At 51.9% G+C, this 15506-nt stretch overlaps 1 protein-coding gene across 4 annotated transcripts in view; it reads right to left on the bottom strand.

Annotated features, from left to right (window-relative positions):
• Positions 1–15506, bottom strand: part of Ttc13 (tetratricopeptide repeat domain 13) — a 58728-nt gene that overhangs the window by 31096 nt on the left and 12126 nt on the right. For 2 of the 4 annotated variants that reach the window (XM_026412298.2, XM_077802263.1), the window contains exons 2-5: positions 12580–12674; positions 10403–10478; positions 7713–7783; positions 28–93 (exon numbers count right to left, since the gene is read on the bottom strand). In XM_026412298.2, the coding sequence (XP_026268083.1) occupies positions 28–93; positions 7713–7783; positions 10403–10478; positions 12580–12674 (308 nt within the window). The remainder of the gene's footprint in view (positions 1–27; positions 94–7712; positions 7784–10402; positions 10479–12579; positions 12675–15506) is intronic. The other 2 variants (XM_077802264.1, XM_077802265.1) reach the window with 1 other exon arrangement.

The following is a 15506-nucleotide window of genomic DNA, read 5'->3' as shown; positions in this document are numbered from 1 at the left end:
TGGGCGATCGTGACTACTCATACTCACATGTAGGCCCTTCTTTCCATAGGCTATCCCTCGGCCATAAATTGCACTAACCAGATCAGGCTCCTCCTAGTCAGACCAAAACAGAAACACGTCAAAAACTATAAATGAAACAAAAGAAAAAAATCAGTTTCTGCTTAAAGCACGTTATTGCCTCAAGTGGCCGCTCTCCTTCATGCTGTCCCACTACTCGGTCTGCAGCCCGGACCCAAAAAGCCTGTCTTAGCCTCATTTGAATGAGATACAATACAAATTTTGCACTGAAAACCCACAGAGAGGGCAGGGACCCAAGGCCACATTTCTCATACAGGGGTCTCACTCTTAGCCACTCTGACAGCTGCAGCTGCTTGTCCTGGGGTGGGGGGGGAGCTGAAGGCTCGGCAGGAGGGCAACATGAGGGGGACAGGAGGACCTCTGCTAGCTCTTTCCCTGCCCAACGAGAAACCTCCTGAGGAGGCGGCAGCAGCAGGAGGGCAGGTGTGCTGCGCCCTGTGGGCTCCTCTGGCCTGAGCGCTCCCTGCTCGCTGGGCCGCCTGGCCAGGGAGCCCTTCTCACAGGCCTCCAGTCCACAGCCAGCCTCTGCAAGTCACACCTCTCTTCTGAAGCCTTTGCTACAAAGTCCTGGTCACACTCCTGAGGCTGAGAGTCTTAGCTACACAGGATGCTCAGTTTCAAACCTGAGGCGGGCGATGAGCTGGTACCAGAGGGAAAGAACACATCAACCTCAACGAGGAGCCAAAGGAGAAGGAGAAGGAGGGGCTGCAATGCAGAGAAGCTTGCTAAAAGGCTACTCACACAGTACAAGGACCATCGGTACCAGGGGCCAATGGCACGTGATGGCCATGACCTCATCAGCAGACTGGCCTATACGACTTATGCACCATCACAAAACCTCAACCAAGTGATTCCAGGTGCTGGCTTCTGGAACCTCAGCAGACCCAGCCAAGACAGGCCCGTGTCCAACAGCCCACCCAGAGCTAAGCACTGGCTGCCTCTTCAGACGGGGCTTCACGGTCGTCAGCTTCTGGTGCCACTGCCACTGCCCCACAGAGCCTCCTCCCTACACGCAGAGCTCTGACGTGTGGCACTGCCACTGCTCCACAGAGCCTCCTCCCCACATTGGAGCTCCGATGTGTGTCCTGTAACGTTCAGGGAAATGGTGCGTAAGAAACCCTGCTGTTTGTGGAGGGGAAAGACGTCCAGGCCACAGGCCCACAGAGGCCCACAGGACTGCTAACTAATGCAGTGCAGAGGGAGGCTCCCCAAACACTTGCCACTCTCCAGCAAGCAGTCACTAGCATGCTGTGTTCCTTTCAGCTGTTTAAAGCACACATTCATTCATCCACAATCAGAAAAAAGACATGTTAAGCAATCTACGTATTTCAGTACAGAAAGCCTAGAGGATGAAGAAAAACACAGAAAGAGAGAGAAAGGCTCCCTGTGGCTCTGCCCCATGAGGCACTGTGAGTGGGGGCATGGGATGGGGTACAGAGATGGCGGGCAGGGGAATGGGGTACAGAGACGGGGGGCAGGGGATGGGGTACAGAGATGGAGGACAGGGGATGTGGTATAGAGACGGGGGCAGGGGATGGGGTACAGAGACAGCGGGCAGGGCGGGCAGGACGCAGGCTGCCTCCCGAGGGCGCGGAGGACACTGCCCTCCTGCTTCTCAGCAGCAATTCCTGCCGTAAGAAGTACAGGGCCCAGAAGAGCACCTCGCCACGGCGGGCAGGACGCGAGCCCACACGGCCCAACTGCGGGAGGACGTCTCTCTGGAGTGAAGCCTGGCTCTGCTGGTATTAACCTGAGCACAGGTTTATCCAGAGGAGCAAGAGACCAGTGAGAAGAAGGTCCATGTACACAGCACTCTGCTGCGGGGACTGCATCCCCAACACCTGCCACCAAGGAGCCTAGTTACAGCCTTCTCGCCAGGCAGCCACAATGTCTTCCTGCCTCCCGAGACTACACGGCTCTCCTTCAGACAGGCTCCTGCGTTATCCACGGGTGGGACCTCAGCCTGCCCCGTCCACACTGACCACAGTGACCTTTCAAGCACCCACTACAGGACATTCTGCACTACCAGTGAACACATGCATAATGTCACACACACAGCAGGACATGCTGCTTGGCCATCGCAGTCGTGCTTTCTGTCCAGTACAGTCTGATGCTTTCCAGCCTGACGCCCCCCATTGTTTAAGAACACCAGAGCCCATGACTTGAGTGTCAGTGAGGCCATGCTGCGATGCCCTGTGATGCCACTGGTGGCTGTCCACCCAGTCCTCCTCCCCCGCTCCACTTCACACTCCAGAACCTCGCCCCATTCGTGCACGGGACGTCTCACTCACAGCCTCTGCCCAATGCACCTCTCCAGACCCCTTCCAGATCCCTAGGAGGCAAACAGGCTTTCCTTTCGCTTCCACTGTGTGCAGTATGGATGTCGGCACCTCACTCCATGCTCTCTCAGGCCGCTGCTGCAGAAGCAGGGTCCATGTGAGAGACTGCCCTGCAGAGCCCTGAGCAGGAACGTGAGCAAAGCCCCAGAGAAAGCGAAGGAGCCCTGCTTTCTGGGAGCACAGCCAGACAGCCAAACCAGAGACAGTGACTCCCCAACAGGCGGTGAGTGGTGCTCCGGGAAAACCAAGACCTAGACAAGGTTAGGAAGGGCTTCCCATGGGAGAGACCACTGGGTTGGGATGGCGGGGGTGAGGGGATCCCGCAGCTGTGCAAAAATGCAAGAACTCGAGGAGCAGGGCTGCTGGCCCACGATGTGGGAGCAGGGGCAGAAAGGGCTGGAACAGGGTCTGCGCACTCCAAGCACACCTGAGGATAACCAGCATGTGCAGGCAGGGGGACAAGGCAAGCCCAGTGTGTGGTCATCTGGCAGTGGACAGTGGCCTGGGTGTGGCAGCGCAGGGAGGGCAGCGTGGACTGTGGAGACTCTCAGGAGGTGCAGAGCGTGTGGGACTGAAAGAGGCAGGAGATGGGTGAGTGCAGCCACGGACCCACTACCAAGGGAGGGGGCAACAGGGAGCCCCACGTGGGCCTGAGAGTCACAGGGGCACACTGACGTCATACCTGCCACTGCGACTGTAGCATCCTGACATGATCTCTTTGTTTTCTGTGATGCCTGGCACACGACAGACCTTGCCAAGTGGAGTTACCATTTAGCAAGGACAATGAGAGTGCATCAGGCAGCTAGGAAACCCTGATGAGGGTTAAAGGAACATCAGATCAGAGTCCACCCCACTGGGCCAGCTCTTCCTAAAGGACAAGCTGCAGGATGGTGGCTGAAAAGGGTGGGGTAGTACAGTGAGGAAGGAAAAGGCTGGCGCAGGCAGCACGAGGCAGTGTGGCCAGTGAGCCCTAGAGATGGCCAATGCTGAGCCTCTACCCCATGCTGATCCTCCACCAACCATGCTGAACCTCCACCAACCATGTTGAGCCACCCCAAGCTGGGCCTCCACCCCAAGCTGAGCCTTCACACCAAGCTGAGCCTCCATCAACCATGTAGAGCCACCCCAAGCTGGGCCTCCACCCCAAGCAGAGCCTCCACCTCCATCTCCATGCTGAGCCTCCACCGTGATGGCCCTGATGGTTCTCCACTGAGCACATTTGGGCCTTTTGAAAGTCTACACTAGTTGCTTTGTGCATGCTGCCGACCCCTGAACTCAGCCCTGGCCTCCCTGCTCCACATGCAGCCCGTGGCTAAGCCCTCCTGAGCCACAAGTTCTGCTCCTCACACACTGAACAAGCTCCCGCACGCGCTGTGAAGTGTTTAGGTTTCTCTACTCATTTAGCCTGTCTTTTTAGATTTTCCTAACAGCACAGAAGGATGTGTAAGAATTTTGGCTGTTATCCTATTCAGAGTCTAAATTGTTCCTAAATTTATATAATAGACTTTATACTTTCTAAAATTGATACAACTCTATCTAATACTTTATCTATCACTAGTTTCAGATGTTAAGAAGTGAAAACTTTTATTTGTGAAATGTAGTAGTGAATTATTGGTTTTTCAGCAGAAAAAACAACATTCCTTAAAGTAAGTTGGGGTGAGAGTATCAGTTTTTCAAAGTATTTTTAAGTATATGAGTCTAATACTTTGTACATTATGAAGTTTTCAGAATTCCAAAGTTAAATGAAAATTAGCATTTAGTCCTCTAATTTTACTTTACACAACTGCAAAATCAGAAGATAGCCCTTCAGTGGAGCATGACCCTTGGAGCCTGGGCCTGCCTGGCAGGGAACCTCCCAGGGCTCCTCACAGTGACCTGGGGGCTCACCACATGAGCTGTGCGACGGGTGGCCTCTGATTCCAACAGGCAGTTGCTATGTCCAAGATGAGTGAACCAGTCCCGGAGCACCGGTGGGAGGCACGTGTCTATTCGAGGACTATTTTTAAATGCTACCCACCCAAGTAAAGCGGAATTCTGTTACAACCTCAGTTCCTCCAGAAATGAATCAGAACCAGCAAGCTCAAGGTCACCTGAGCAGCAGCCCTGCCCTGGGACAGAAGCCCAGCAAGTGGGAAGCGGTTCCCCTCCCAGAGACCATGCTGCTGGCCACCTACACAGTGGGAGAGCTTCAGAGTCATGGGCCCAAGGCCACCTGTCAGCTTCCATGGTGCCTGGGCCCAGGGAGAGGCCAGGATGCAGGAGGAGTGCATTCTCCATTACAGAAGCATCAAACCACAGGGTGGATTCCAGTGGGCCCCCGGGGATGCCCAGGATCACTGAACATCTCAGACTCTCATCCCGATGGTGCAGCCCAGGCAACAGGAGGGCACGCGAGCTTCTTGCCACAGGTCACACTGGAAAATGAGGAGCCTCGTTGCAGCTCTGAATTTCACTGCAACAATCTTATCCAAACAGACCCCTACGATTCAAGCTCCCGGGGCCCACGATCAGCACACTGTGATGGACTCAGCCATACTTGCTGTCTTGTGCTGCAGCCAGGCCTGTCCAACAGAAAAGCTTTGCCACATGTTCCTGAGCTCAAGAGACCACAGCCCTGGGTGCAGTCACCACAGGGAAGATCTGTCGGGACCATTCCCGGCTAAAGAACAGATTTTTTGCACACTTGGAAGCAGCTTAGGACTGAACTCAACTGCGGCCCTGTGACAAAAAGAGGCAGAGCAGTCACACCTGCTGAGTGCAGGACATGAGTCGCCAGGAGGAAGTCAACTACACTATTACAAGAAGCTTCATCACTGAATTTTCCCATTAAAATGAAAAGAGCCAGGTGTGGAGACCTACATCTTAATCCCAGCAGCCCAGGGGGCTAAGGTCAGAGGACTATGAGTTCAAAGCCAGCCTCAGCAACTTAGTGAGGCCCTAAGCAACTCTGCAAGACCCTGTCTATAAATAAAGTATAAAAAAGGGCTGGGGATGTGGCTCAGTGGTCAAGTGCCCCTGTTCAATCCCCAGTATTAAAAAAAAAAAAAAAGAAATGAATAATCAGAGTTTGAAGAATGACCATGATTTTAAAACAGTTGAAGAGGCTGACTTATCCAGGTGGAGATCCAGGGTGAGAAGAGGAGTCCTGGTCAGCTGGAGAAGCAGACTGACTACTCTCTGGACACCTGCCACCACCTGGTTGAACAGCACCTTGGTGACAGTAGCTACAGAAAACCTCAAGAAACCCACAGGAACTTTGCATATCGATTCAAAGTTAAAACCCAATGTAGAAAAGTTCTGTCCAGAAAACAGGATCAAGTTCCTTATTAAAATTTTTGGAAAACAAAACAAAACACTGGTAGCATTTAATATTGAATCTTTGTGTTTTCTAGGCTTTATCATAATCACATACAAGGAAGAAAACACGACGATTTCCACTACCCTGTCTGGATGCCTCTCCTCTCTCCTGCTTACCCCATGTCCATGACCTGGGACAGGTGGGAGCACTGAGAGACCACCAGGACAGCACGGGGCGGCCGTTCTGCACCTGAGCTGCCCAATGTTGCCCATCACGCCCGACCTCAGAAAGGCAGTCTGACCTCGCCGTTCACATATCACACCTCTGGGGAGAGAGCCACCACCTTATCCCAGAGTGACAAAAGCTGTGTCTCATGTCAACATACTCCTGTCTTTCCTTTGCACAAAAGAAACTGTGATCATCTTTCTGAGCCTCCACCCCAAGCTGATGACCGGGAAGTATATTCTACATTGTGATGGCCATCAAAGGCACATCACAGAGCCATGGAAATCACAGATTACAGATGAACAGTAAAAAACATTTAAACTATGAAATTAAGTTCAAAACATCCAAAGTGTATAGTATGTGCTCAGGCTATAAACACAAATGCACACTTCAAAAAAGGCAAAGAACAAAACATTTAAATAATGTTAAGACTGTCAGAATTAGGAAATTTTTATTTTAAAAATTTTTCTTCAATATTGTCATCAATTACAAAGATAATAACATTTTCTAAGAGTTGAATGAAAGACAATGGGTCAGCAAGCAGCTGTGGTTACTATGTTACACTTCTCTGGACAGATGAAGCAAAACTGCTTTCAGGCCAGGATCCTGCAGCCCAGGATAAAGTGGGGCCCACCCTTTGCAATGCTGCAGACTACAGAGGCGATTCCAGCCTAGGTTACTTCTGCATTCCAATTCCACATGACCCCCAAACACAGAGCTGCTCCATCTAAGGAAGGGCCTCAAAGTCACAACCAAAAATATCTCATCAATTTGTTGAGAAAAGAGAATTACCAAATTAATCCTAGGTTCTGAAAAGGAAAACAAAAGTAGAGCTGACACCTCACAAACAGTAATTTGGAATCCCATCCTAGACGGTCAGACCTTTGCTGGCTCCTGCTGTGGTCAACACTGACACATTTACTAGAATGCACTCTGAGTAGCTAAAGCTTACTCAGCACCTGACTGTGTGTCAGCACTGAGTGCTCAGTGCTAACCCATCTCCTTCTCTGTAGCGCACCAGGCAGACAGCTGGCACACTGTGGCAAGGACAGGCAAGCACCAAGTGAGACCATGTAAGGCCCCCTCAGCTCCCGCAGCCCCCCTCAGCTCCTGCAGGACCCCACTCAGCTCCTGAAGGCCCCCCTCAGCTCCGGAAGGCCCCCCCTCAGCTCCCGCAGGCCCCCACTCACCTCCAGCAGGCCCCTACTCAGCTCCTGCAGGACCCCTCAGCTTCTGCAGGACCCCTCAGCTTTCGTAGGACCCCCTCAGCCCCCCTCAGCTCCTGCAGGACCCCCTCAGCTCCTGCAGGTCCACATACAGGCTTTCTCCTCTGTGGATGCCACAGAGCAACCAACCCACAAAGGCTCCTTCCTTAGCTAAGGTGGCTTGGTCATGTTTAAAGTGAATGGAAATGAAGTCAGCCTGCAAACTCCATGCAGGAAGGGGCTGGAGCGTCAAGAGTCCCTATCTCAGGGGAGGTGTGTGCCTAGGAGAGGAACCTGGAGCTGCTGTCTTATCCATCTTGCATCTGAATGCCACTCTGCTACCAGACAGCTGGGAGACAGTGCAGACTGACTGGCTCAATGGACTCTTCTCCTCTTTTAAAAAAAGTAACCCTGCAAAGCCTAGCACCAGGGCAGTGCATGGTCGGCACTGACATCTCTGCTGCTTGGAACCCTACAATAGAGCGTCCCGTGGCATTCGGCTACGCAGGAGCCCATGCTTTTATCATGATTGTAAACCTGAACTACATAAATAAGAAGAAAAATTACCTGAAGCATTGTTGAGAAATGCCTTATTGCTTCATCGTAGAGACCACTGCCAATCAACACATAAGCAATTGCTGTAAAGTAAGACACACAAATGTTAAGGACAGAATCAAGGGCTCTGACAGCATCAGGGCTGAATGCTCGGGTGACACGCAGGGACAGCTGCAGGGCTGGGAGCAGCAGGGCCACTGGACTCTCCACTCCCAACCCGGCACTGGCTAGCCAGCCTCAGGGCCTCCAGCTGTGGTGATGGAGGTCTCCAGGCTACCTTCTGTTTCCCACATCTTTACTGGTGTGTTATAGTTGCACACAATGGCAGGGTCTGTTGTCACATATTCATACGTGCAATACTATCACTCACTTTCAAACCCCAGAGACCTTTGTGATGTCTCCTGCCTATATGCCAGGGAGCGGGGAATGGCCCAAGCACTGTGGCATAGCGTGGGCCTGTTTCTTCATTATGAGCATTCAGAGAAATACTGACGGCCTCAGGAATCTGTTCCTGGGGTGCTGAGCCCACTGCCTGCTCCCCAGCTAAGATGCCTGGCAGTGCTGAGCCGGGTGACTCCCCCAGCAGACAGGCTCTCCCCCCCGCAACCAAGACACAGCCATGGCCTGCGAAGGACTCACACAGAGGAAGGCAGTTCTGATCTAAGGGTCGGGAAAGTGGTGTTCTGAAATCAGAGCTATGGAAACCTTCTGAGACACAGTGACATTCTGACTCCACTCTCACCCAGCAAACTGCCAACAAGCCAGGGTGGTGGCATATGCCCGTCACCTCAGCACTGGAGGACCATTTGAGTCCAGGAGGCAGAAACCAGCCTGGGCAGCACAGCAAGACTCCATCTCAAAAGCCAAAACAGAGACCAAAACACATGAATAAGTCACAACATTCAGGTTACATTCCACCTGTGATATTTGCTCTAATCCTCCCCCACTTCCTAATTCCTGAAAGATATTTTGGTCCTCATTCAACGTAGTGACTATTTTGATGACATTTTTTGCATAAAAGCCATCTGTTTCTGGACCTAACGGGTGCAGACAGGCAACTCACTGCTGCTGTTGAGAGCACACACTTCCTGCCAAAGAGAAGCAACAAACACTTAACAGAGACACACTAAATGAATAAAGAAATTTAGAAAAATCTTTGAAAGTGCCCAAGAAAAATAATAGCTCAAAAAAACTGAGCATAATACACCAGAGCTTTGGAGCATTCTCCAAAACAAAACAAAGGCTGAAATATCTCATCAATTTGTTGAGAAAAGAGAATTACCAACTTAATCCTAGGTGTAGAGAATGGAGTTGTTTTGAAAAGATAGATTAAGGCCAAACTCATGTTCAGAAGAAGAATGGACAGCACCTGGGTATTTTCTCAATGGGGAGGTGGACATCAGGAGCTGGCTCAGTCCTGCCCCTTTGCCACATCAACTCCTCATTCCCTAGCTGCAGGGAGGGACAATCTGCAGACGAGGACATGAGGCTGTGGTAACTAGAAGAGCTGGGGTGACTGAAGCCAAACAGCCGTGAGTTAGGCCAGTGAACCAGGCCCTGGTGCACAGCTTGCCTCCTTACCACTGGCTGTACAGAAGCAGCACAGGTCCATCCTGGGGACCCCATGTGCGGGCTGCCTTGCAAACGCAGAGGCACAGGGACAGAACTGCAGGGAGCTGGACTCCAGTTCAGGTCCACATGGTCCTGGAGACCTCAGTCACTTCTCACCATGTCAAGACCCACCTACCTACCTACCCAAATCAGCAGTATCTCTTGAATGAACAAATGAATAGAGATTATAAAAAACAAGCAGAGGAGTTTAGGGGAAAATGTACTTTAGGACTATATTTAAATTTTTGTCCAAGGCTTGGCTATTCAATTCCACTCGAATAACATCAAATGCAATTCCCAAATCTTTCCATCTAAAGAAAAAACCCAAAGTTTAAAAAAAAAACCTAATCCAAAACACTCACAAACATAAATAACTAGTAGAATCTAAGTTTTGTTGTGGGAAAACAAAGTCATAACAGATAAATGAAGAGCTATAATTCTCAGCAATCTCCACCAGCTAGCACCTCCTAGCAACTCTATACCACAGAAGACATTCCTCCAGGAAGAATCACTGTCCCTCGAAAGACCCCAAACTCCTCAGGGCCCATGGGAAAAACTTCACCACTGTGTCTGCTGCAGGGACCCAGCGGCGGGTGAGGTGTGGCAGTGGCCTGTCCGCGCCCCTCTCTCCCTCCCTTCAGGTGAGCTCACTAGGCCATGAGGAGGCACACCCAACACACACCAGAAACTGTGCAAATCTGAATGAACTCCGTTCTCTACTCCCACATCCTCACACCCATAACCGTGGATTGGCCTCAGAAGTAAAATATTCTTGAACTCTGAGACTGAAGCAGATGTCCCAACACTCCATCCTGCCTTCGCTTCTTGATGACAAGCACCCAGGTGACCGACCATCTGCTACACAGCCAGAGCTAAGGACTGTTAAGTCCACGCAAACACAGGGCTGCAGTGGCACCTACTGATGGCTGCACACAAACCTTCTCTTAAAAATGACATCCAACAAGTGGAACCTCCGCGGGGCCAGAGGCACCGTGCAAGATGCAGCCCTGCTCTGCTGCCCCACTACCCTGCCTACATATTGGCCTCAGTGGTAGAGGGAGGCCCAGGAGGGAGGCCCAGAGCCAGCTTACCCAGCTCTTCATTGGTGCTGTCATTGTCGGTAGCAAATGGGAACCTCTTTTGTTCTGCAATAGACCTGGCCTGGCTCTGGAAAAAAATAAAACAGAAACACATACTTTAGCTAATCACAAATGAAAAAAAACCTCTGTTAAAAACTTGTATTGTAAAATATTAAAGGTATATTTTATTTAAGTGGAAGCAGGAAGCATTTGCATTTAGTACTAACAACCATGTCTTCGAGAACACCATCTGGTGGAGCTGGTACTTCCTCTCTCCCCACTGGTTTTCGAGAGAAAGTACTGCTTTCCTTCCGTGGCAACAAACCTTGCCAGCTGCTTCAAGGACACTCCCCATCTTCACAGGGAGCGTCAATGACTTCACTCCCGTCACTCCAGTAACCAGTCCTCCAATGTGGCTTGAACACAGATACTGTGCTTTAAACTCTGGAAACACCAATCCAATTTAAAAGCAGGACTTCCACGGAGGGAAGCACAGCCAGCAGGGCGCAGCATCCCGCCCAGCGTGGACCCACCCAGCCTGAAGATAGGCCCCAGAGAAGCCAGCAGACAACACCCACGTTCAGAAGCCACGGGACAGCAAGGTAAGGAAGTGGTAAGGAAGGTAAGGAAGGTAAGGAAGCCTGGTCACTGGGATGGATGCACATGCAGTCTCTGCCCACCACAAAAAGTGACGGCTGTCCTGCACTCTGGAAACAACTCGGATCTGATAAAACACACACCTGCCACCTCACCAGGAGATCTGCCACCAGGAGTGGTGACATGCCAGCCTACAGTGTGCATGTGGAAACTTAACTCCACAGCAGAGTCGCCCAGAGGCAGTCACAACACACAATCCACAGGGAAGCTAAGACCAGAAGAGACCAAGGATCTGCGGCCTTGGCAAGTCTAGAGGCTCAGAGCCGGGGACAGTGCAGTTAGTCAGAGTCCTCCTGGCCCAGCGCAGACACTGTGGGCAGACAGCCATACCTGGGACACCCTGGCCAAGGCATAAGCTTCTCAGCCTCTGCCTGGGACTCCTTAGCCATAGCCCACTGGGCCTCACTGATTCAAGGAAGGGGGTTCCAAAGGTATTTCCCCGCGTATGCTCCTTATATGCTCCAAGTCCCAGTTAGTGGTCAGCTACAGAAAGCTCCTTGGTTTGCCTGGACAGGTGCAGAGCCAACGCACAAGCCACTGCTGAAGACACAGGCCGGAGGCACCCATCTCGGGGCTCACACCTCCCTCCCCTCTCATCCAGGAGCCCCATGGAATGAAGCATCTGGAGAGACCCCTGCTGTGGAAATGTCTGCACTCTCATGGTCGAGCCCTGGCAACTAGAGAAGCTCATCAGCCCCTCTGGTTCTGCCACAGGGTGGGAACTCCTCTGTGAGCCTTCTTCCAGATGCAGTATTACCAACGCAAGAACAGGGAGCCTTCTCCTGCGGGCTACTCCCAGCCCCAGCGAAGGCATTCCAGTGCCACCAGAGGAAGGGTAGGGATTTCCGTCAGAGGATGGACTCAACTCTAGGGACCTACCTGCACAGTTAAATACTTCCAGTGACGGCCAACTCACTACCTTACAAGAGCTGATTTTTGACAAGTCTCAAAGTTTCTGCCACATATCAAGTTGACAACTGTCAGCAATTTAGGAAAACCAGGGGCTCACCCTCCTGTCCCAATTTCTAACTGTCTTCAATGGGTCTGACAAAAAAGCCCAGCTGTTTGGAAAACAAAGAGTAGCGTAAGGGGAATTTTAAACAGATCCTCTAAGAACACGGAAAGAAAAGGACGGTAGAAACAGGCTGAGCCTAGGCACTCAGCAGCTCAGCTCCAGAGCCCCTATGAACACAAAAAGGCCTGTCCTCCTTGAGGCAGGGGCAGGCAGGGAAAAAAGCCAACACTGACAGGCAAGGGCACCCCTGTAGGTCCAGCTGGTATTGATGAGAAACACGAGAGACCATGAGGGCGAGGCAAGGGAACGCGGAGCGCAGGGCCCTCCTGGAGAGAAGGCCAGACATGCTCCCTCCGCTCATGCGCATGTCCCAGGTCAAGAACAGCCAGCCGGCTGACCTGCCTCTAGCAGTGCAAGGTGACCAGATGCCAGGTGCCCTGCCTTTCCCCTCTGAATGCAGGGCCGGGGAAGCCTGTGCTTCGGGACACAGCACAGCAAGCAGGACAGAGACGCATACCAGAATCTTCTCGGTGTTGAGAGGAAGCAGGGAGTCGCAGGGTGGTGAGCCTTTGGGTTCGCAGTCGGATTCGTGGAAGTTCAGAAAGGACGACTCTGAAAAGCAAGCACCTTGTCATTCTTCTCGCCATGAATTCAGCAGCTTAGCATGAACTGGAATTTCAGGAACCCACAGAACAAATGAGGACGAGGTTGGAAACGCTGTGACAGAGGTCTTGTCTCCCTCTCCAGCGCCTGCAGGCCCAGGATCTTCCAACACCCATGTGTCCATCCCCATGGCCACCCTCAAAGGGCACAAAGCCGGCTAATGGCACACGGAGGGCAGTGCAGTTGCGGCCTCTCTAACAGCAGCAGGCAGGGCAGCCTGCTGGAGGCATGCTCAGCACGGGATGAAGGGCTGGAGCTGGGCCTCTGGCTCCAGGTCCTCCCGGAGCTCTTGCGTCACATCCAGAGCGCGCGCCAGGGAGTGATGCCAAGCCAGGGAGATAGCACTAGAGAGTGTGCAGAGTCCAGCATCCAGAACACGAAAACCACCACTCAACAAGACATGGGCCAAGTGGAAAAGGCAGCAGAGGGCTCAAGGAGGAGCCTCCAGAGGGCCAAGTGGCCCCCTATATATGAAATGATTCTATCATTTATAAAAATGCAAAGTAGACCACAACGAGGACTTCCTCACACCCCTAAGATGGCCAACTTAAAAAGAAGAAAACAAGTGTTGGCAAGGACGTAGGAGAACTGGGAACTTTGGGTCTGGCAGGTAAGAAGGTAAAATGGAACAGCCACTATGGAGAGCAGTTTTGCATTTTCTCAAAAAGTTAAGCACGGAATCATCACATGACCCAGTGATTCCAGGCCCAGGTACAGAACTGAGAATAGGGACTCAAACATGTGCCGTGAACACTCGCTCACAGCAGCTCTGTTCACAACAGTCCACATGTGCACCAAGGATGAAGAGACATCCAGAGCTGTGTCTGCAGTGGACTGTCACTCAGCCATACACTGAGGTGCTGAAGCACCTGACCCGTGGAAGAACCTCCAAAACATGAGGCCGAGACAAAAGGTCACAGGTCACAAAGCACCACTGGCAAGAAATGCCCAGAACAGGTCTGTCTGCAGAGACAGCGCGGACTGCTGGTGGCCAGGGGAGGGGAATGGGAGAAATGCTTCATGGGCAGGGCAGACCTGCTCTGAGGAGCCCTGCCACATCTGCATGTCCTGTGAGCACCTGGAACCGCTCACTTTAAAACAGTCATACCTATTATCCCCGCAACTCGAGAATTTGAGGCAGGAGAACTGCAAGTTAAAGGCCAGCCTCAGTAACTTAGCCAGACCTTATTTCAAAATAAAAAAGACTGGCTGGAAGTTGTGGGAGACCAACCTTGCACGTGACTAAGTCACACTCCCCAGCTGGGTGCTGAGGTGCTCAGTCAAAGAAATGTGGCAGAGCTTTCCCCACCCTTCTTGGGTTCGAGGGTCAATGTCTCGTGCATGGGTGTGTCTTGCTATAGCCCCATGGGTGAAGCTATGCTCACCTGTTCCTTTGTAATATAACTCCTTGCCCTGTTTAGGGTAGAATTTTCCATGGAAGTGCCTCATGTGTCCCTTCTCTTACTGTGCCCTTGGTTGTGGCCTACCCAGGTGTCAGTCAACCTGCTGACAGTGGACATCATGAAAATAGACTCAGCCCCCTGAAACCTGGCCCCTTTCCTCATTTGAATAGCTTCTCCTTAATAAAAGGGGTCAGTGTGTTCTCTCTCTTCCTGCGGACCCTTAGGGTCAGAGGAGCTGTCACAGCGACCCCAAAGAAAAAGGTATTTGTGTCTCTTGTGTGGTTATTTTGCACAGCCCAGTTAGCCCAGTTCAAGTGGAGTGACTCCTGAGCCTTTTAGTCCCGAGAACAGAAACCAGGCAGGGAGTGAAGGCAGACTCCTGTAATCTTGGTGGCTCAGGAGGCTGAAGCAGGAGGACTGCTGGTTCAAAGCCAGCCTCAGCAGCTTAGTGAGACCCTGAGCAACTCGGCAAGACCCTGTCTCTAAATAAAATATTCTTTAAAATATTTTATTTAGGGGCTGTGGCTCAGTGGTAGAACGCTCGCCTAGCAAGTGCGAGGCCTTGGGTTTGATCCTCAGTGCCACATAAAAATAAATAAAGGTATTGTGTCTGTCTACAACTAAAAATAAATATTAAAAAATAAAAAGGACTTGGATGTGGTTCCACTGAGTACCCCCATTCAATTGAGTACCCCCATTCAATTCCTGGTATAAAAAGAAAAATTAAAAGACCAGGGACGTGGCTCAATGATTAAGCATCCCTGGGTTCAGTCCCTTGGACAAACATAATAATAAAATAAAGTGGTCAATATCATTATGAGACCCTCACCTCAACTATTTTAAAAAGCTATGTCCTAATTGAGCAGCCATTAAGGAGCACCAAGGGGAGTCCAAGGAGCCAATTGGGGGACAGAACTGACCAAAAGTAAAACTGACAAATAGCCTCAGCCCCCAGGGGTTTCCGCACAGGGCAGGATGAGGAGCCGAGTGGGCTGGGCACTGGGCACGCAGTGCACCGGAGGCCGCTGCGCAGGCGCAGAGGCCGGGATGCGAAGGGGCAGGCGGGAGGGGCCTGCTGGAGGGGGTGCCACCGTACACCCAGCCTGTGGGGGCGACCCAGGGAGGCCCATGGGGGTGGTCCAGGAGGCTCGTGGGGACGGCCAGGGAGGCCCGTGGGGAAGGGCTATGGGGAAAGCCCGGGAGCCCCCTGCTTTTCCATGCCACACCAGTGCTCCAGTGGGTGTCTGTGGTCTCTATTCTACATATTTACCAATCAGGACTCATGTGCACACACTCGAGCGACAGTAGTGGGCTTTCTCTGTGGTCCACTCCCTCGGCTCCCTGGGTATCAGCCTGCTCATCCTCCCCAGTCCAAACA

Source organism: Urocitellus parryii, chromosome 9 (assembly GCF_045843805.1).
Source record: "Urocitellus parryii isolate mUroPar1 chromosome 9, mUroPar1.hap1, whole genome shotgun sequence".
NCBI classification, from domain to species: domain Eukaryota; kingdom Metazoa; phylum Chordata; class Mammalia; order Rodentia; family Sciuridae; genus Urocitellus; species Urocitellus parryii.
This window is presented reverse-complemented; position numbering and strand designations above follow the sequence as displayed.